The 21,505-nt window shown below is 35.2% G+C and overlaps 2 protein-coding genes across 3 annotated transcripts; one reads left to right on the forward strand and one right to left on the reverse strand.

Moving 5' to 3' along the window:
• The first annotated feature begins 2,845 nt into the window (after positions 1-2,845).
• On the forward strand, positions 2,846-8,823 carry LOC111991078 (protochlorophyllide-dependent translocon component 52, chloroplastic). The gene is made up of 7 exons (XM_024022854.2): positions 2,846-3,585; positions 4,557-4,744; positions 5,116-5,205; positions 5,284-5,467; positions 5,603-5,791; positions 7,787-7,974; positions 8,350-8,823. Exons 1-7 carry the CDS (start codon positions 3,061-3,063, stop codon positions 8,603-8,605), a joined length of 1,620 nt encoding a protein of 539 aa, XP_023878622.2. The 5' UTR covers positions 2,846-3,060; the 3' UTR covers positions 8,606-8,823.
• Positions 8,824-15,099: 6,276 nt separating this feature from the next.
• LOC111991084 (uncharacterized) lies at positions 15,100-19,900 on the reverse strand. 2 transcript variants are annotated; one of them, XM_024022866.2, is made up of 8 exons: positions 19,667-19,900; positions 17,108-17,264; positions 16,732-16,976; positions 16,409-16,618; positions 16,182-16,274; positions 15,978-16,079; positions 15,534-15,886; positions 15,100-15,407 (listed from the first exon to the last, which is right to left on the reverse strand). In XM_024022866.2, the coding sequence occupies exons 2-7, from the start codon at positions 17,247-17,249 to the stop codon at positions 15,689-15,691; spliced, it is 990 nt and encodes a 329-aa protein (XP_023878634.2). In that variant the 5' UTR covers positions 17,250-17,264; positions 19,667-19,900; the 3' UTR covers positions 15,100-15,407; positions 15,534-15,688. The 2 variants fall into 2 exon arrangements, with proteins under 2 accessions (XP_023878634.2, XP_023878635.2); XM_024022867.2 differs by having other exon boundaries at positions 17,081-17,264.
• Positions 19,901-21,505: the final 1,605 nt, after the last annotated feature.

Consider the following 21,505-nt stretch of genomic DNA (forward strand, 5'->3'; position numbering starts at 1 on the left):
TTGCTAAAATTCTCATGAAACTTCTTAGCATTTTTCTTCAAGAGTTTGACATTTGGAATATCAACAACACCCATAGATTCATGTAACATGTCATCACAATTATGAGGATTAACACTCATAGATGCATTTTCACAAGCACGTGGCATGTTACACTCAACAACATCCACAACATAATTAGAAGCATACAAAGCACTATCCATGGCAATACACACAAAGGATCAAGGATCACACTTAGGTAATGAAACCAAAACAAGTGTACCCGCTCTAATACCAATTGAAAGCTCGAATTTGTGCCAAAACACAAGAGTTTTATTAGACCCCAATTTTAATGTTACGGCTAAATTGCTTTTACTCTAACTTATCTAAGGGCAGAATAAGATTAAATAAAGCGCAATAAACCAATAACTACCCTAGTGCATAAACATGAACAACAAAAAATAAAAGTAAAGCACAAGAGTAAGGGAAGAAAGATGCAACCACAAGATAACACCAAGATGTATTATTGAGGAGGAAATCGAAGAATTCGGCGAAAAACATCTTTGCGACCCTCCAAGTCGAAATCAATCCACTAGAGAATAAAGTTGGAGTACACGAATAACAAAAGACCCTCCAAACCTAATCTACCCAATATACTTGAGCCCTCCAAGCTCCTGTTACTAATAGACTTCTCGGAGTCATGTCTTCTCTAGCTTTTTAAATCCCACAACACGCCCGATTGCATCCGCCAAGCCTCACCGGCTTCTTTTGGCAAATCCCCAAAGCTTCATAAGATCTGAAACACTCTCTACACTCTGAATAAGTGTAGGTTGTATTTGGATACAACTCACCTCTCAAGGTATGACAATGGGAGAGGGAAGAAGTTTCTCACTAAGGATGAGTAGCTTTCTCTATAAAAGATGGCTGTGTTGTGTTGTAGAAAACCTATTTAGGGTTTTTCTCTTTGAATAACCTCTTATACTTTTATGGGTAATGAAGGTATATATAGTACGGGTGAAGGGTAAGTAAGTCACATTTAAAATCCTTCAGGCAAAGAGTTTCGCGAGTCTCTCGCAGGTTGGCCCTTCTCGTGAGACACTCGCAAAACTGACAGCCTGGCACGACTCTTCAGCTTCCAACATGTGCTTCTCACATGGCTCTTTCGTGGGTAGTCTTTTCACAAGACACTCGCGAAATTCACTTGTTCATCCAATACATGCTCAATTCTTCACCAACTTAATACTAAACCCAATACAATAAAATCCCACAAAATACAAGGAAAAAAATTAAAGCAATTACAACACTTTTTTTCATGTAGTAAAGCCAACATAAAAACATAGTTGTAAATCACAACTTTACATTATTGCTTCAATTGCTATTGTTGCTCTAGCCAAGCAGGGTACAATCTCAGCAACTGCGAGAACCACGATGGTTTTGATGTCAATACTATTCTATGCATCTTCAAGATTGTTGGCTTGCTTCATCTACAGAAACTTCCATTACCAAGACTACAATCATGCTTTTTGATGATGGCCTAACTTACTTTCCAACCTTAAAACACCATATTTAATGGTTTAAATATGGATTCAACATAAATGTGTGTACTATGAAGGTCAATGAAACTTGTCTAAAGAAAAATATCACATTGCTGGTGTTTCTGTGTTTATTACTTGCTTAATGCTCGCCAAGAATTCTGTAATTCAATGACATTACCCAATTATCTCCCAATAATTAGAACTTTGGTTCAATCCCCCCCCCCCCAAAAAAAAAAAAAAAAAAAAAAACCCTTCATTCTTTTACTTGTTCAATTTTAGTTTTCACTTTTTAGATTTGTGTGTGTGTATGTGAGAGATGCGGGTTTTTTTTTTTTTTAAGTGATTATATAAAATATTCTTTGTTTTTCTTTGTCTGCTTTCTTCTTTTCCAAATCTGTTCTTCTTCTTCTCCTAATCTATTCTTTCTTCTTTGTTATTTTGTTTAAGCTTTATGGAACTTGAGTATGAGAGACTCAAGTTCCATGTGGATATTTATCCACATCCGCTTAAAAAATGAACTAGAGCCTCTATGACCCGAGATACTATTATGCTAATATGTTTGTTTTTGAGGTCACATAACAAAATTGTTGGTAAAATCATATTAAAAGCCACACACAACCAAAAAAAAAACTCTCAATTCTCATAAGTAATTGGGGAAAAAAAAGTTCCTCAGCTAAAAACAAAATCAATTTATTTTGAATACAACTTTTGACCAATGTAGTAATGAACATGTTAAGATTAAGATATGCATGTCCACATTTTATCCTGTTCATTACACTTGTGCACATGACACTAGCATGACAGTTTGTACGAATCGAAAGTGAAACACGTTTCAAATATCCTTAAATGACCGGACAAGCAAAGTGCCAAATCCACGTGTGCAGAGGCTTAAAGAGAAAATAATTATAAAACTCATACTATATTATTGGTTAGGCAACGTTTCAAACTAATTTGATTTCTAATAAATAGGGTCCATTAGACTCGATTTTGCTCACTGGAAGTCGTGTGTCTCACACTCGAGTTTGGAACTCAAGTCCTCTGGACTTGATTTTCAATGAGCAAAATCGAGTCCTCTGAACTCGATTTGTCTAGAAATAAAATTAGTTTGAAACGTTATCTAATTAATAATATATTATGAGTTTCATATTTATTTTCTTAAAAAATCCCTTAAAACTTTGAACACAGGAATTGACTGGCCATCCTCTACCCATGGAGAGCATGGCTGTCGATTTCTTTTTTTTTTTTCTTTTTTTCTTTTTGAGAAACTGGCTGTCGATTTCAGTTTCAAAACCACAAGCAGAGCCAGTGAGCCACAGCCACACATTCACATTTCACATTACTATATCTACTTAATTATCAACACAAATAATTCAATACCTAGTACCATTTTTAAACAAAGTTTTCTACTCTTTTTTTTACTCAACAATTCAGAGCCTCAAGTTCAGTCACAAACTTCCACCATAATAACCACCATAATAAAGTTTTGAACGGCCTCAAGCCCTCAAGTGTTTCTCACTTTTCTTTAGTTTGAGCAGTGAAAGAAGCCGCCATGGAAGCTCTGAAAGCTTCCTCTTTTCCTTCACTTCACATAAATACCACACTTCATAAAACCCAATTCAGAAGGCCCATGTTCTTGAATTTTCATTTCAATCCAATTCCCAGTTCATCTTTCTCATTAGTCCACAAAAAACAATCAAAATTCAAGGCTTTTACCACCATATCATCCACGGTTTCAACAGAACCCACAAACCCACCTGAGCCAGCGCTTGAAACTCACAGTCAAGGTGAGAAATTTGATTGGTATTCACAATGGTACCCAGTTATGCCAGTCTGTGACCTGGACAAGAGGAGGCCACATGCAAAAAAAGTGATAGGTCTTGATGTGGTTGTGTGGTGGGATAGGAATGAGGAAGTTTGGAAAGTGTTTGATGATAGGTGTCCTCATAGGTTGGCCCCATTGTCTGAAGGGAGGATTGATCAGTGGGGTAGGTTGCAGTGTGTGTACCATGGTTGGTGTTTTAATGGTTCTGGTGACTGCAAGTTCATTCCTCAAGCACCTCCTGAAGGCCCTCCGGTAAAATCTCTTGAATTGAAATCTCCTGTGTTAAGAACTTGGGACCAACATTTTGCAAATGCTTATGCATGCATGGTTCTGAGATTGGATCTTTGTATTGTTTCCATAATAGCAAAAATTGTATTGTAGCTTTTTCTCATTTATATGATCTCAATGCATAACACAAACAAGCTTATTCACTGAAAACTGGGACACGTTTTACACTTACTGTTGGGAAAAAAACATGTTTTACCTATAGGAACACCACTTAACCCAAAAGACTAAGTCCTACTCGCTCTTGAGCTTTGACCAAGTAAATGGCACTCTAGCTGTCGCGATGCAACTGAATTCCTCCTTGGTTCAAACCAAGCTCTTTGACTAGCCCCTTCAACCATAGTGCTTCTTTACAGCTTCACCTGCACCCATGTACAATTAGAGACCTAATGTGAATATAAGTTCACTTATCCACTTATCCTTAGGATAAAATGTGACATTCATTCCCTCTTTCTAATTGCTGACTCTCTGCTTTCTTGTAAACCTTCCATTAAAGTAAATATAAAAATAAATTAAGATAACATAACATTGTTCTTGACTAGAGTTAAAGTTTCTAATCATATCTAGTTGATAGTTATATTTTTCTGCTTCATCTTGTATTTTTTCATTCATTTGTTGTGGGATATAGATTTGACGTAGCACTCAATTCTTATTTATAGTGGCAATTGTTCTACTCAGTTTCTGCTAGGAATGTGGCGGCATTTTTTGATATTCTAAAGCTTTCTCTTACATCACTGTGTTGTTTAGTCTTATTTTATTTTCTTGTTTAAATAGAAGGAACAGAGTCAAACATTCAGGAATTTTTTTACAATGTCATATGGAAGTTGGTTATGGGATTGTGTAATGTGATTTTGCATCAGTTGAAGCTAAAGGATTGTACGCATACAATATCAATTGACCAATGCAATAGTGATTAATCTTTCCAAATAATTATGCAGGTGCACACAGCCAAGAAAGCATGTGTAGCTGTTTATCCAAGTACTGTGCAGAACAACATCGTTTGGTTTTGGCCGAACTCAGATCCTCAATACAAAGATATTCTTATGGAGAAAAAACCACCCTACATCTCAGAAATAGATGATCCTTCATTTACTAACTCAATGGGAAATAGAGATATTCCTTATGGGTATGGTCTGCCACTATCTTCTGACAAAAACCTGTTATCTTGGAAAACAGAGACTCCATTTTTTCTACTCAGTCAATATCTGGCCTTTTTTTCTTGCTATATGTTATAGAACTTTTAGGCACATGTAATGTTGAAGGACAAAGTATTAATAACAAAGTTTATTTTGGTTAATGTCATAAGAAAGTTCATATCCTCTTGATTGATTGTAATTGTTCTTCCTTTTTATTTGGCATAAGTATCATATGGAAGGTTTTCAAATGTGTATCACTAAAAGTTGGGCACCTGCAATTTGGGTTTTGCTTTTTCTTTTTATATCTTATCTCCTTACTCTAGAAAATCTGACGGGGAATATATCAATTTTGCAATTTCAGATATGAGGTATTGGTGGAGAATCTTATGGACCCTGCTCATGTTCCATATGCTCATCATGGAATAATGCAAACTCGACGACCAAAAGACAGATAAGTTTTGAATAATCCTTATGCTCAGTTAATAAGTTTTGCTGTCCTAACTGATGACTGAAACCAAGTTGCCTTCACTGTGAAGGCTGATAGAGAGGGGGGCAGACCGCTTGAACTGATGATTGAAAAGTCAGACATCAATGGGTTCAAAGCAGATCAGGGATGGAGCAATAGCAAATTTCTTCCCCCGTGTGTGTTTTATGCGTATACTAAGCCTATGGATCAAGCTAATGGGTCTGAATCGTCAGTGGGAACCAAAAAGGTTATCCCTTAGATTGATTAATCTTTCCTACATAAATGACAAATGAAACTTGCGAAATTTTTAGTTAATTCTTATTTATTTATTTCGTTTTTTGTTCCTTAGTACTTCTGTTTATGTAAATCTTGGTTGATGCAGGAAACATCAGTGCAACGGAGTTTCGTTTTAGTTTTCATTTGTATTCCAGTTAGTCCAGGGAATAGCAGATTGATATGGACCTTCCCAAGAAACTTTGGTGTTTGGATTGATAAAGTCGTGCCACGATGGATGTTTCATGTGGGACAAAACCTGATTCTAGACTCTGATTTATATCTTCTTCACATAGAGGTGATTCCCATATCTTTGTATGTTATTACAAATTATTCTTTTTAATCTAGGTAACTGGTTTATTCCATTATACATTACTTTTGCTTTTGACGAGTTACAATCAAAGTTACTGGTAGGATCAGTGGATCAACCTTACTACAGATTCCTGGGTTCTGCTATTTTAAAAGATAACAATGTAGGATGTTACTCTTAATATTTTATAAATCCAACTTGCAAGGTTTCCCGATGTAATGTGAGAGTGAAAGAGAAGCAACACTGAATATACTTCTTCTTTTTTTATGGGGGGAAAGATTTGAACTTAAGAATCAACCCTCCTTACCCTGCCCTTTACAATTTGAGCTAAAGCCAAAGGATGGGAAAAGATAGTATCTGTTTTCTTTTGGAAGATAACATCCCTGACCTTTTTTTCACATAAATTTAGTGTTGTTATTTACTGTGTGCTCAACTTATTAGCATAAAAATTAATTTAATAGTTTGGGTTACTTGCACTTCCCTCCTTAGTTATTGGGTCCATTTCAATCTCCCATAAACTTTAAAATCGACCAATGTCCCTCCTAAACTTTTTTTAAATTGGCAAATTAACCCTGCTGTTACTAAATTCTGTTACTAATTTCTAATACTTGAGCCAGGGACATTGGTCAATTTTAAGGGTGGGGAGGAGTGCAATTATGAATTAACCCAAAAGGTTTTCATTTTATTCTTTTGTTTTCGAGATGCTAGTTGGGTCACTAGGTAGTATTGTCACAAACCTGGGTTCAAGAGTCTAGTTTCATGGGTCTGAGCACCATCTTAATTGTGTAACTCAAATAACACCTAGGAACTTATCCTTGAGAAATGGTTAAATGCTTGAGTCTGCATAAATCTCATACTGACCTTGAGCAATTAGGGGAATTTCTTGGGTAAATGAGATGATACCTACAATATTTTAATCCATCATGCAGAGATGATAATGTTCTATTAGGTCCCCCCCCCCCCCTAGACGCCTTGTGTACAGGTGAACTCTCATATCTTTCTCAATAGAGATAATCCATCATGCAGAGATGATAATGTTCTATTAGGTCCCCCCCCCCCCCTAGACGCCTTGTGTACAGGTGAACTCTCATATCTTTCTCAATAGAGTGAGCATTGCTAGAACCTTATTTGGCCGAGAGAGAGAGAGAGAGTTGCTAAAGGCCAACCTTTACAACCATCAGATCTCCTTCTGGCTCACTTGTCTTTCCTAATCCAATAAAAAAAACCCTTAATTTTATCCCGAGAAAGGAAATTAGTAACTATAAGTTTCTAGTGGTACTAGACACCCCATTGGCAAAGTGAACATTTACGTGAAGATTGCTGTTCTGACTGGATACTGATCATGGAAGATTAAAGCGCAACTCCTTTTACTGCTTATCCATTTCACTTTCCCAATGAATACATCATGGATCATTTCTTTAGGCTGTGTTTCCTCTGTTTGCCCATAAAACAACCATATATCTTGTGTTTCTTTCTGATGTATACTTCATTGGTTAAACTATGTAGGATCTTCCATGTTTCAATTTAGTTATTAATTTTCTTGCTTTTGCTAGTAAAACTAAGTTTTAAATTAAAATTTGGAAATATTTACTAGGCAGCACTAATAAACGGCAAAATCACTTTCCAGTTCAATCTTCTTTCATATATTATTAATTGCAGCATAACAGCAGTTCTTTACAATTATTATTTTCTAGACACTGCACAGAGATGGTTTAATTTTTAAAAATTTCATTCCATGTAAATGTCCAACAATTCTAATGTAACTTTTTATTTGATAAGATAGAAATTGCTCCCTACATATTTTTCCACCATGAAATTGTGATTTACCCTGCTGTGATGTGTAGTTTTCTTTCTTTTCCCACCAAAGCTTCAGTCTTTAGTCAAGTCTCATGCAGGAAGAAAAACAAATTGGTTGTGACTGCTGTTCTTTAAATGTATTATCACATTGTATAGTAGTATCTGACTCTTGAGATCTTTCTACAGGAGCGTAAGATAATGGATGTAGGTAATGCCAATTGGCATAAAACTTGTTTCGTGCCAACAAAGTCAGATGCCCTTGTGATTGGATTTAGAAAATGGCTAAACAAGTATGCTGGTGGTCAAGTTGATTGGAGAGGCAAGTACAGTGGGGCTCTTCCCCCAACTCCTCCTAAAGAACAGCTGATGGATAGGTAATTCATGCAACTACCAATGTGGATTCAAGCTCCAATTGGATTAAATTTTTTGATAATCTGAAAATTAGTATCATTTTGGAGAACATATTACAAGAGCATGATAGATCTTTGTAGAAGCATAGAAGCTAAATGGCTAAACCTGTTTGTTACACTGTTAAACATGTTATAATACCTTGAGACTTTTCTTTTCTGTCTGTAAAAAGCCAAGGACACTGAAAATTATTGTGTAATTTGAGACCTTTTAGAAGATTTAGGAAGTTTCTAATGTGGTCAACACATGCATATATATCTTTTTATGTGGTGGTCCTTAGTACTGCGTGTCTCATATATGAGAATTGGTTTATAAAAACTATCCTTCACAATCTGTTTCAGGTACTGGTCCCATGTGGTGAACTGCCGAAGTTGCAATATTGCATACAAAGGTCTCAATGCACTTGAAGTTGTCCTCCAAGTTGTCTCTATTGTTTCAATTGGGATTGCTGCTGCAGCCAAGCAGGGTGCAATTTCAGCAGTTGCGAGAACCACAATGGTTTTGCTGGCAGTACTATTCTATGCATCTTCCAGATTGTTGGCTCACTTCATCTACAAAAACTTCCATTACCACGGCTATGATCATGCTTTTCGCTGATGCTAGTCTAACTTAGTATCCAGCCTTAAAACACCATTTCAGGTGGTGTAAATATGGCATCCGCATAAATGTATGTACAGTAAAGGTTAATGAAACTGGCATAAAGAAAAATCACTCTTTTGGTGTTTTTGTGTTTTTATCTTGCATTACAATTTCGAAAAGTCTTGTAACTCATTGACATTACTTGATTCTCTTAACAACGAGAACTTGGATTTAAATCCCAGCTTATTGTAAGTAAAAAATTTGCTTAATGCTCAGATACAGGTGTGCTTGCACAACAAGAGCTTTAAACTTCTACCTGTGTCTTGCATGACAAGAACTTTAAACTTCATTTTTTTTACTTGTTCATTACTATTAAGATTTGGGAACATCATTTGCTTATACATATTAGATTTATTTATTTATTAACAAAGGAAGAAAAATAAATAAAAAATCATTGTACATAAAGCTACAATTTTTCCAAATGCCTCCAATTTCTTCCTTGCATAGATATGCAGCACATATAATGTTCAGTTATATGGGCCTAAAACAAACAATACAACACTCCTTTGCTGCTCTATGAACACTGGAGATAGTATCTCATGAGACAGTTTTATGAGACCATCCCTCTGACAATATGTAGAAGTTGAGCTTCATTTGAGTATACCACAAAACCTTAGATAGAGATCTCATGATAATTGTTATTTAATATTTTATTAGCCTAATATTTTCATATATTTTCTAAGATCTTATAAAATGAGATTCCAATATATATATATATATATATATCAAACATTTTTCCTATTTACATAATTACCTATGATGATATTGTGCGGTATCAAAATAGATCGTACATGTTAACAATATAAAGTGAAAGAGAATGACTGAATAGTCTGTATATTGATATGTGTAAAACAATGTACAAAAGAGAGTCTTATATAGGCTAGGTATGTGTGTAGTACAAGTAACATGAGTACAGTACAAGTAATATACTAGGATAAGCCCAATGGGCTAATCTAGCCTAATCTATACACTAACATCCCCCCTCAAACTCAAGGTGGCAAGGAGGAAGCCAACTGGAGTTTGGATATAAGATCTCGAAGATGACCAGGTGGGTGAGACTTGGTGAAGATATCAACAAGCTGGTCAGCAGATGAGATGGAGAACAACTTGAGATGCTGGCGAGTAATGTGGCAGTCGATCTCAATGTGCTTGGTGCGTTCGTGGAAGACATCATTATGAGCAATGTAGATAGCACTACGATTGTCACAATAAAGAGGAGTAGCATTGGGCTGTGGAGCATCCATGTCAGCCAAGAGCCAGTGAAGCCAGACAAGCTCGTAGGTGGTGTCGGCAAGGGCACGATACTCAGCCTCAGTACTGGAACGGGAAACAACATCCTACTTTTTGCTACGCCACGAGACAAGAGAAGTACCCAACAGGAAATAGAAACCTGTGATAGAGCATCAATCAGTCAGATCACCTGCCCAGTCCGCATCTAAATAAGCATGAAGCTCAAGAGAAGACCGAGAGGAGTAGTGTAGACCATGATAAAGTGTGCCCTTGACATATCGGAGAATCCGAAGAACAGCAGCATAGTGGACAGAACAAGGGGCATCCATGAACTTACTAACCATACCCACGGCATGTGAAATATCCGGACGAGTAACAATGAGATAGATCAGACTACCAACCAACTAACGATAGCGAGTAGCATCAGATATAGGTTCACCATCCAAGGGTGTGAGCTTTACATTGTATTCCAAAGGAGTGGAAACAGTCTTGTTGTCAGTGATACCGGCTTTGGAGAGAAGATTAGAAGCATATTTAGTTTGGGAAAGATAGTATCCATCAGAGGATGAGGTAACCTCAAGCCCAAGAAAATAGCTGAGAGTGCCCAAATCTTTCATCTCAAAATGCTGACTAAGGAAGTGCTGAAGAGAGCGGATACCTGCAGAATCATCCCCAGTAATAATTATATCATCAACATAGAGAAGAATAAGAGTGATACCAGCAGAGGATCTTCGGACGAAGAGAGCAATGTCATGAGGACTCGAAGTGAAACCCTGTTGAGCAACAATTGAGCTAAACTTTTCAAACCAAGCTCGAAGAGCCTGCTTGAGGCCATAAAGAGCACGGCGAAGGAGACAAACTTGACTACCTGAGGTGGATAGCCAAGGGGTGGTTGCATGTACACTTCTTCTTGAAGGTCTCCATTGAGGAAAGCATTCTTCACATCCATTTGATAAAGAGGCCAACGGCGAACAGCAGCCACAGCAATGAGACATCTGACAGATGTAAGGCGAGCAACAGGAGCAAATGTTTCCTCATAATCAATGCCATACTCCTGGGTAAAGCCCTTGGCAACTAGGCGAGCCTTGTATCGTTCAACAGATCCATCAGCCTTAGTCTTGATCTTGTAAACCCACCTACAACCTACTACAGACTGACCAGGAGGCAAATCAGCCATATCCCAAGTGTGATTTTTATAAAGGGCATCTAGTTCATCATTCATAGCTTGCTGCCAAAGAGGATCAGTACGGGCCTCACAATAGGTGTGAGGTTCATAGAGGGTGGCAAGGGCAAAAGAGCAGTGATAATTAGAGAGATAAGGGGAGGAATGCTTACCCGAGTGGAACGACGAAGTTCAAGACTATCAGGAGACTCAGGAAAGGGTGGTGCCACAAGATCCAAGACAGGCAGGTCATATGCCGGGGACAGAACCGGAGATGAGTCGTCTGGAGAGGCAGCCGATGTTGAAGAATCCTCCACAAGTTCAGGATAGAGAGGGAGGAAAAGATCAGTAAAAATGGGAGACTCAGAGGAAGAGGATGTAGGAAACTNATACTCTCCCATTCCTCTAGACGTTCTTCATAATCATCTGTTGTAATTGTAGTCTTGGAAGATTCTTCAGCAACTGTGGCTTTGGACTTAAGGTTTGGTACTGACTTAGGAATTGAACCAGTCACATATCTCCACAGTTTACGATCCTTAAGAAAGACAGTCATATTCTGAGATCATGCATGATAGCTAATAGGACCATCTAACACAATGGTGATAGGACGTATGATGTCTTATTCATTTTGTTGACTCATAATAAAGAAAATGACCAAAAAATGAGATTTAGAGACCTCAAATGTAGAAACGGAGCCCAAAATCGGAATCTACGCGAAAAACTAAGCAAGACAGGTCCTGTTGAAAAAATTTGACTTTGGTCAAAGTCAACGGTCAAAGTCAACAGTGCTGCCTGCTGACGTCACTGGATGACGTGTGATGCTGACGTGGCGATGACGTGTTAGGGCTGACATGGCACTCAAAGGAGTTGGGCGCGTGAAGGCGTGTGAAGGAAGTATGTCAGGCGCGTGGGAGCGCGTGAGGCTTCGCGGCGGCGCATGTAGTGCGTCTTCGACAGCCAAAAACTTGGGGAGGCGCGTGAGGGCCCGTGAGGCGAGGGCTCCTTTGGGATAGTTTCTAGCTGGGTTTTGATTCGGGGAATTCTGATCTATCACGTCGTATCTATGGTTCGACGATTTGATTGATGAATAGACTAAGATCCGAGAGGTAGTGGTTGGGTGTGACGGCGGTGACTTGCTTCTGACAGTGGCTACCAATGAAGGCGAGGCAGCAGAAGAACGCCGGAAAATACCACTAAGTCAGAGCAATGAGCTCTGATACCATGTTAACAATATAAAGTGAAAGAGAATGACTAAATAGTCTGTATATTGATATGTGTAAAACAATGTACAAAAGAGATCTTATATAGGCTAGGTATGTGTGTAGTACAAGTAACATGAGTGCTACAAGTAATATACTAGGTAAGCCCAATGGGCTAATCTAGCCTAATCTATACACTAACAGTACATAATACCTATGGTCCCTACTATATTACCTCTAATATTTTTGGTGTATGATACGCTCATAATCCTAAATATTTATATTGGGATAATCAGTTTGTCCTCTGCTAGCTGTGATTATAGTAATTAAAATAAATGGTAAGATGGATTGTTGAAGGTATTATTATAACTCAAAATCATAAAAGTGCTAAAGAATTATCCAATTAGCCATATTAACTTGATATTTATTCTTCTCAAAAAAAAAAAAAATTATATTTATTATGAGATTGCAGATAGTTTCACTAATATCTCAAGTCTTTAAAAAAATTAGATAAAATAAAAAATTGGTGTCTAGAGTTCTTTGAACATACTTACTCCCTAGTGAATTTTAAATGGTTAGGGTGGATTGTTAAAGCTATTATTATAGCTCAAAATCATAAAATTATTAAAGAATTATCCAATTAGCTATACTTATTATGAGATTTCAGGTACTTTCTCCAGTATCTCAAGTCTTTTTTTTTTTTTAATAGCTAGAATTCTTTAAAAATCCTTACTCCTGACTCAATATTTTTTGATTCTCCAGTATCTTGACTACAATAGTTTTTACCGATATTTTATAGTTCTTGATTTTTTTAACTGAAACATATATCTTGCTTAAATTTAAATGCAAATACTTGTTGTACATACATTAATGCATATATCTTTACACACAAGAAAAAATAAAATAAAACAACAACTAGTACTGCTACTAAAATTTAAAAGTGTATAAGATGTGTGCATTAACGTGTGTGTAATAAACATTACACAATTTTAAAACCTTGGCAACTAGGTACTTGTGGTTGTATGTCACAGTATCACATATGCAACGACTTGTCTTCTTTCTCTTCTTCTTCTTTTTTTCTTTTCTTTTCTTTTTTTTTTTTCTTTTTTTTTTGAACTTTTGAAAAAAATTTGGCCATAGTTAAGAAGGTTTTACTTTCCCAACTCATTTTTGCTATCCTTGTTGATTGACTCTCTATGCACTCTCATAAATTTTGAATGCACTGCGCTTGCCAGTGATGTGTATGGAAGTACAGCATAATGTATAGAAGAGTTGAAGAGTAACATACAATCTAACAACCCCTTTAATCTTAAAGTGGGGATAGAAGAAATCAAATTGCGTTTAGAGATAGGATACTACCGCCCTCGTGAATTGGAATTAAGAGGAACACAATCTATCAGATTGGTCTGTAAATGTTTTCTTTATGTTGTTAGATTATAAACAACCATAATATAAATTATAGGATCTTGAATTATCATGATTTCACAACTATACAAATTAATTATAAAACTTACCTTGATCCATTGCTGAAATTTTCTTAAGATCAAATCTTAGTATAAAAGGCACTTAATTCTTATGGAATTGATTTTTCTCTGTTGACCCTCTTTTCTCTTTTAACTATTCAGTGTATGTGATGGGGTAGCTAAATGTCTCTTTTATAGGTAGAGAGGGGATCAAATTCCTTGTACCCATAACCTCCACTTGCCCATCAAAGTTAGAGTTACTTAAAAAACTTACTTCTCCATTAACCAATATTTTAAGGACATGTAACATTTTATTGAACCATAACATATATGAAGTTATCAAATGGATACGTTATCAAATGGAACAATTTATTCTTACATGATCAGTGTTTCTACTTGTAATTTTCATCATATTGTGACCATTGTTGAAGTTGTGCTGGTGCATGTTACTACTGGCTTTCCATATTCACAGCATACATAAAACCTGTCTATTCAATTATTATTCATTTAGAGATTCTCAGTATATACTAATATAGCTTAGAAATATATATGAATTGAGCATATATAAGGCTTGATATCTTGTATTAAGATGGTATATTAATGACATGTAAACTTGTTAAGTTGCAATAGAACATGGAAAACGAGTTGGGTCTTCATGGCCTAGTTGTTATGCCGGGAAATCCCAACCAAGAAGTATACCACGTAGAAGTTGTATACGCAAGTCGATAGCTGCATGCTTTAGCTTTGTATTTGTCTGCCATTTTAGCGTGCAATAGATAGTATTGTGCCGACTATTATAGAATCACAAGAGCATTCACAGTAAAGTTGCTAAATATTATAACTTTTAGCAACTCAAAACACTACTCTGTCTATTTTTACACCACACTTATAATATACCCTGCAGCAAAGGTTTTATTTTTTTTACCACTTCATTAAAATATTATTTTTTATTATTTTTAATTCTTTTTTATTCTTATTCGATTCGTCCTCTCTCTTTCTGTGTTCTCTCTTCTCCCAAACAAAAACAATCCAATGCAAAACCACCGCCACCATCACCATCAAAAAACCCAATCCACCACCACTACCCCATCAAAAACCCAATCAACCACCAAAGCCGCCACCACCACCATCAAAAAACCCAATCCACCAACCACCATTAGAAACCCAAGCCATCACCCGCCATTAGAAAGTCCAATCCGCCACCACCACCATCAGAAAACCCAACCCTATAAACGTCGCTAAAGCACTTATGCCACTAAAACCTGCTCATAATTATTTTTTTTCCATTTTTGTCATTAAAAATACTATAAAAACCTACTCATAGATACCACAATAACTAACACAAACTTGTAATAGATCAAATAGACCTATTGATCATCAATATTCCACAATATCATATGTCCAAACTAACACATATTAACCATAGATTCAAATATATATAGTACCAATACATAACATGTCTAAAGTATCATCTTAAATTTAACAAAACACTAGTCTAATTACACAATAAAAACAACCACCAAAACTATGACAATATTATAAACAAAATACAACACTTCCAAAATAAATGTGGTTGCTCAAGACAACTATGTAATAGTCCATAGAGTCCTTAAAACACTACATTACCGTGAGAAGCTAGTTTCTTGATGAGATGAAGCTTGTGATCTATGAGGAGTTGGAGATTGTTGATCTAAAGCAAAAGCACCCTGAATACAAATTAAGAGTAGCTAATAAGTTAATAAATAAATCATATTAAGTAACACAATAATAGTAGCCATAATTAAAAAATGTAAACACTAAATATACATTCTTAAACCATTAAAATTTAATACCCGACTAACTTCTGAAAAATGATTTTGCATTAGTTGCATCATGCTAGCCATTTGGGTCATTCGCTCCTCCAAGTTATCATAGCGAGTTATTTTCTCCGTCAATAAAGCCACTTGACTCCTTAACTGAGTCACTTCAGCATCCCTTTCTTGGCTTCTTATTTGAGTAATTGCAACAGTATTCTTAACAGTTCGTCCAGTTGGGGTTGGGCAAATCCCACACCCCGAACACGACCATTGCGCTCATTACCAAACACTTGAGAATATATATCATCTGGTGCCCACGCAATACTACCAGTGAGATCAGTTGACTGCAGACGATTTGAGGGCTCACTCATCAATTCATTGATTTTTTCCTAATATTCAAAATTCAGCACAATAACATATTAGAAAGTATCAATGTTAATAGATTCAATATTACACTTGGTAAATCATGAGATTACTTACAATGTTGCTTTCTGCTTCAGGGTTAACAGGAGCACCATCTTTACGAAGATGGAGTTTTAGGTATAATTCTGCACGCTCTACAGGATGCCCAAGCGTTGTTACCTACATTATAATCATTACATTTATTTAATTAGGAATAATGGTTCCATACAAACTTAAGAACAATCTAATAAGTCATTTACAAAATAATTATTAAGTCATTACCATTTCTTCAGAGTACGAAGCAAAGTTTTTTGAACCACCAGTATGTAAATTTGTTTGCTTGGAACGAATGTTCTTGTTCTTCAATGCTAGATCCTGCATTCAAAAAAATTTACATACTTAAACAAAGTATTATTTGAATATACTTTTCAAAGTAGATATTTGAATATGTGGTCAATAATTAAGCACATCAATGTAGAATAATTAAGCATATCAATGTCAAACAATACCTTTGTTTTTGGTAAATTCCAATGTTGAACAATAGCTTCATAATCTTCAGGATTTACATTTGGTGGTACTTGTGCTCTATTTCCGCTTCCTAGAAAATACTTCTTCTTCAACCTTGACTTGTGGTTCCTCCAACAAGCCGCAACTGTTGACAATGTCATTAGCTTCATTGCCTTCAAACGAGCAGGTTCTTCAGGCAAACACCATTTTGACTACATGCAATAGTTTAGTTAGAAAATTACAAAATTTTAATCGAGCTAAACACTTGTGTAAAACTCAGTACAAGATAGAATAATACAGCTATATATTATAACTTCCTTAATACCTGAACAAGATTCCATATCTCTTCTTTAAATTCATTTGGCATTCTTGTCCAATTCTCATATTTAATTGGGCACATTTGGGGTTTTCGTGCAATTGTACCCAACCAACCTGTGAAATGCCTCCCTACCTTCTTAACTGGTTGATTATTACTAGTTAGTGGTAATTCAATCTTTTGATTTTCAGGGAGATTCCAAATGTATGAGTACTTGCTAGGACCACGAGTAACACGTTCAACAAGTGGCACAACTGTAATGGAAATAAAATAATCAAAACCATTGTGATGCAATAAAAACCTATGTCAAACAATATTAACCACTATCAATATTTAATCTTAGAAATATATAAAATACCAGCATTTGGTGCATTTGATGAATTACTTGTGGATGATTGGCCCACTTCTTGTTGTGACCCATGATCCGTATTGTCTGTAGAAGCTTGTTGTGACGGACTTCGTTGTAACGGCCTTCGTTGTGACGGCCTTACCGAAACATCACGTATAACTCTATTTCTCAATTTCATTTCTACCTTCAAGAACTAAAATAAACAAATAGGATTTATATCCATTTCTAGCAATAACATTATTCACACAAAGAAAGGTCTTGGGCCTCTTAAGAAATAAGCAAAAACCACATGTACACCACATAAACACTTAGTTTCATAAACATACAAAAAAGATTATACATGTACACTACATAAACACTTAGTTTCATAAACATACAAATAAAATTATACATAACCTTAAAACTATACCACAAACCATATCAAGTCTATCCATATCTTCATTCACACAAATGGACAAAGCCTTGAAGCCCTTTAATCTTTTTTTTTTTTTTTGAGAAAATGAAGCCCTTTAATCTAATAAGCAAAATCTATGCAAATAGAAGTACACATAAACTTAAAGGTTTAAAAATATGCAAATAAGGGGCCCGTTTGATAACATTGTTCTAGTAACATTTGTATTTTTGAAAATACATGTAGGTGATAAAGTGTGAAAATACGTGTATAATGTTTAAAAACTAAAAACCGTTGCTTAAAATGCCATACCAAACGGCCCCAAGATTACACATAATCTTAAAACTAATAAACAAACCATATCTAGTTTATACATATCTTCATTCACACAAATGGACTAAGTCTTGAAGCTCTTAAAAAATAAGCAAAAACTATGCAAATAGGAGTACACATAAACTTAAAGGTTTAAAACACAACTTCATAAACAATTAGTTCCAAGTCAAATTTATATTCACATGTACAAACCATATCAACTCTATCCATATATTCATTCACACAAATGGAATAAGTCTTGAAGCCCTTCAATCTAATAAGCAAAAACTATGCAAATAAGAGTACACACAAACTTAAAGGTTTAAAATACAACTACATAAACACTTAGTTTCATAAACATGCAAATAAGATTACACATAACTTTAAAATTAATAAACAAACCACATCTACTCTATCCATATCTTCATTTACACAAATGGACTAAGTCTTGAAGCTCATAAGAAATAAGCAAAAACTACGAAAATTGGAGTACACATGAACTTAAAGGTTTAATACACAACTCCTTCATAAACACTTAGTTCCAAGTCAAATTTATATTCACATATACAAACAATATCAAGTCAAATGGACTAAGTCTTGAAGCCCTTCGACCTAATAAGCAAAATCTATGCAAATAGGAGTACACATAAACTTAAAGGTTTAAAACAGAAATACATAAACACTTAGTTTCATAAACATGCAAATAAGATTACACATAATCTTAAAACTAATAAACAACCATATCTAATTTGCATGTCCGACATGTGAAAGAAATGAAATAATCAAACAAATATATCTCAACAATATCCATCCAAATTTTTAAAATTAATAAACACTATCAATACCAATTGAAACCATCTTATAACACCATGCAAGTTACCTGCTTGCTCCATCTCAACAATCCACCACAAAACAATTATCAATATCACAACAAAGAATGCTTACAAGTATTGAAAAAAAAATGTAATCAACAAATATAACTCAACAATATCCATCCAAATTTTCAAAAATAAATAAACACTCTCATCAGTTTGCTCCAAATCAACAATCCACCCCAAGTTTACCAAAAAAAAAAAAAAACGATCCACCCCACAAAATTATCAACATCACTATATAGAATGTTTAAAAATGCTTTTAAGTATTGAAAACATAAATAAAATTCAACAATATCTACCAAAAATTCAAAAAATAATAAACATTCCCAATATGAATGTAAACCACCTTGTTAAGGCCATGCAAGCCACCCGCTTGCTCCAACTTAACAACCCACCACAAAACCAATTATTAACATCACAAATATAGAATTTTACAAATATTTAAGCAGAAATTAGTTACTATGCCCACGCCAAGCACACACTTTTTTTATAATAATAAAAAAAAAACCCAAACTTATCACAATCTTTAACCTGCAGAAGAAGAGTATAATTTATAAGGAGTTTATAAATTATATCATCGTTACTAGCAATAACATATACTAATCTATGTTCTCTTTTAATACTCAAAATAAATATCCAAAATATTTTAAATTATTAAATAATTTTTTTGGTTTACAGCAGCGTTTTTATAGTTTTTGCTGGCGTTTTAGACTAGCTTCACAAACAAGAAAAGAGTAAACAAATAGCAGACAAAAAAGTCATCACCTGACCAAGATCTTTTTAGAATCAAAGAATCCCCAACAACAAACCGCTCATCATCATCATCATCATCCAGACCAGACAAAATCAACAATCAAGAACTTAAATTTACTAAATTGAACAAATAATTCTAAAATCACACCCAAAAAAAAAAAAAATCCATAATAAACCCATATTTACACTTAAAAGAAAAAAGCCACAGAACCCATATAACTTTCACCAATTCCAAACCCAAATTTCACAAAAGTCAAAACTTACAGTGAGGGAAAGAGAGAGGAGGGCAGATCGGGGTGAAGGAGATCGTGGGAGAGAGAGAGAGAGAGAGAGAGAGAGAGAGACAGAAGGGGGAACGATCGTGAAGGAGTGAGGGAGGGAGTGAGGCGGCGGCAGAGCGAGAAGGGGTGGCGACGGGGGCTGGGCCGTGAGAGAGAGAGAGAGAGAGAGAGAGAGAGAAAAGGAGAAAGAGAGGGTTTTGTTGTGAGGGAGTGAGTGAGGTACGTGGGAGAGAGAGAGAGAGAGAGAGAGAGAGAGAGACAGAAGGGGGAACGATCGTGAAGGAGTGAGGGAGGGAGTGAGGCGGCGGCAGAGCGAGAAGGGGTGGCGACGGGGGCTGGGCCGTGAGAGAGAGAGAGAGAGAGAGAGAGAGAGAAAAGGAGAAAGAGAGGGTTTTGTTGTGAGGGAGTGAGTGAGGTTGAGGGAGTGCTGAAAATATTTTCTAAGTGGGTGGGAAAAACGAAATTTTATGCGGGAAAGGCAAAAAAAAAAATATTCTTGCTGAAAATTTAATATTATTGCAGCGGTTTCCAAGTGCTTAGAGACGAGAGAATTTAGTAAATTAGTTAGGATCTGGCAATTAGTTATATCTACTTAAGATGTTAAAAATATTCTTAATTTAATTAAATTATTTTTATTTTTTAAAATAAAAAAAAATTAGGTTAAAATTTTAATTCAATAAAATTAAAAAAATATATATCTAATAAACTTTTTTTAAAAAAAAATTAGAAATCACACTCTTTATTTAAATACTAGTCTTTGAGCACGCGCGAGAGACTTTTCTATTTTATGAGTAAATTTTAATAATTTTTTTATTTTTTTCACATAATGCACTAAAAAATTAAACATGTAAATTTGGGCTTACCAAACTTAGGAAGACACTTCCCAAATCCAACTCTCACAATACATTCTAAGATATATTTAGATCTAGACAACATGAAATAATTACCCCTAGAGATGATGTTGCTCTGTTAAGAATGTAGACTCTATAATTAACTTTAGCAGCCAAGTTGTCAACATGAAGGGACTTCAAAATGGTGGCATATCATTTGTAGCACGGACTTCACATCCCTTACCCTTGATTGCAAACTTTTATCCTGAAACATAAAACAATGTTCATTACAGAGGCTACATACAAAAATAGTTGTTGCTATAGAGGATAAGGATGGAGGGAGAACGTTATAACTGCTTAATGATAATAGGTGGAAGTTTGAAGTTGTGTTTGTGAGAATTTGAAGGCAGATTTTTTTTTAAAGCAATAATTCACCGTAGTTTATCTTATCCAATTGTTAACTTCTTCTTTTTGGCTGGGAATATATATATACATATACATATATTTATATATTTATAAAATTTTTGTTGGTAATTGGTGGTTAGTTAAGGAATAAGAAAGAATTTTGAACAATTAATTTTTTTTAATAAAAATAAAAGATAATGATTAAAAGTTAAGAGTAAAGCTTCAATTGAAACTAGCCTCTGAGCACGCACGTGAGCGCGTGCTCAGAGGCTCTTCTATTTTTTGGGTAAAGGTTAATCTAAAATATTTACTATAATTTGGGATTACTACATTCTCTAATAAAAAATAAAATAAAATAAAAAACCTAGGGGTGTGATGAAAAAATTATTTCACCACTCACAATACTCATCACACCCCTAGGTTTTTTTTTTTTTTTTTTTTTGTGATTAGAGAATGTAGTAATCCTAAATTATAATAAATGCTCTAAATTAATCCTTACCCAAAAAGTAAGATCTGTATATATTAAGAGGATTCGAAAAGTTAGTTATTGTTTTTTTTACTGTCAAAAGTACCCCTAATTTAATTAA

This window comes from Quercus suber, unplaced genomic scaffold, assembly GCF_002906115.3.
Source record: "Quercus suber isolate HL8 unplaced genomic scaffold, Cork oak 2.0 scaffold_855, whole genome shotgun sequence".
In the NCBI taxonomy this organism is placed as follows: Eukaryota; Viridiplantae; Streptophyta; class Magnoliopsida; order Fagales; family Fagaceae; genus Quercus; species Quercus suber.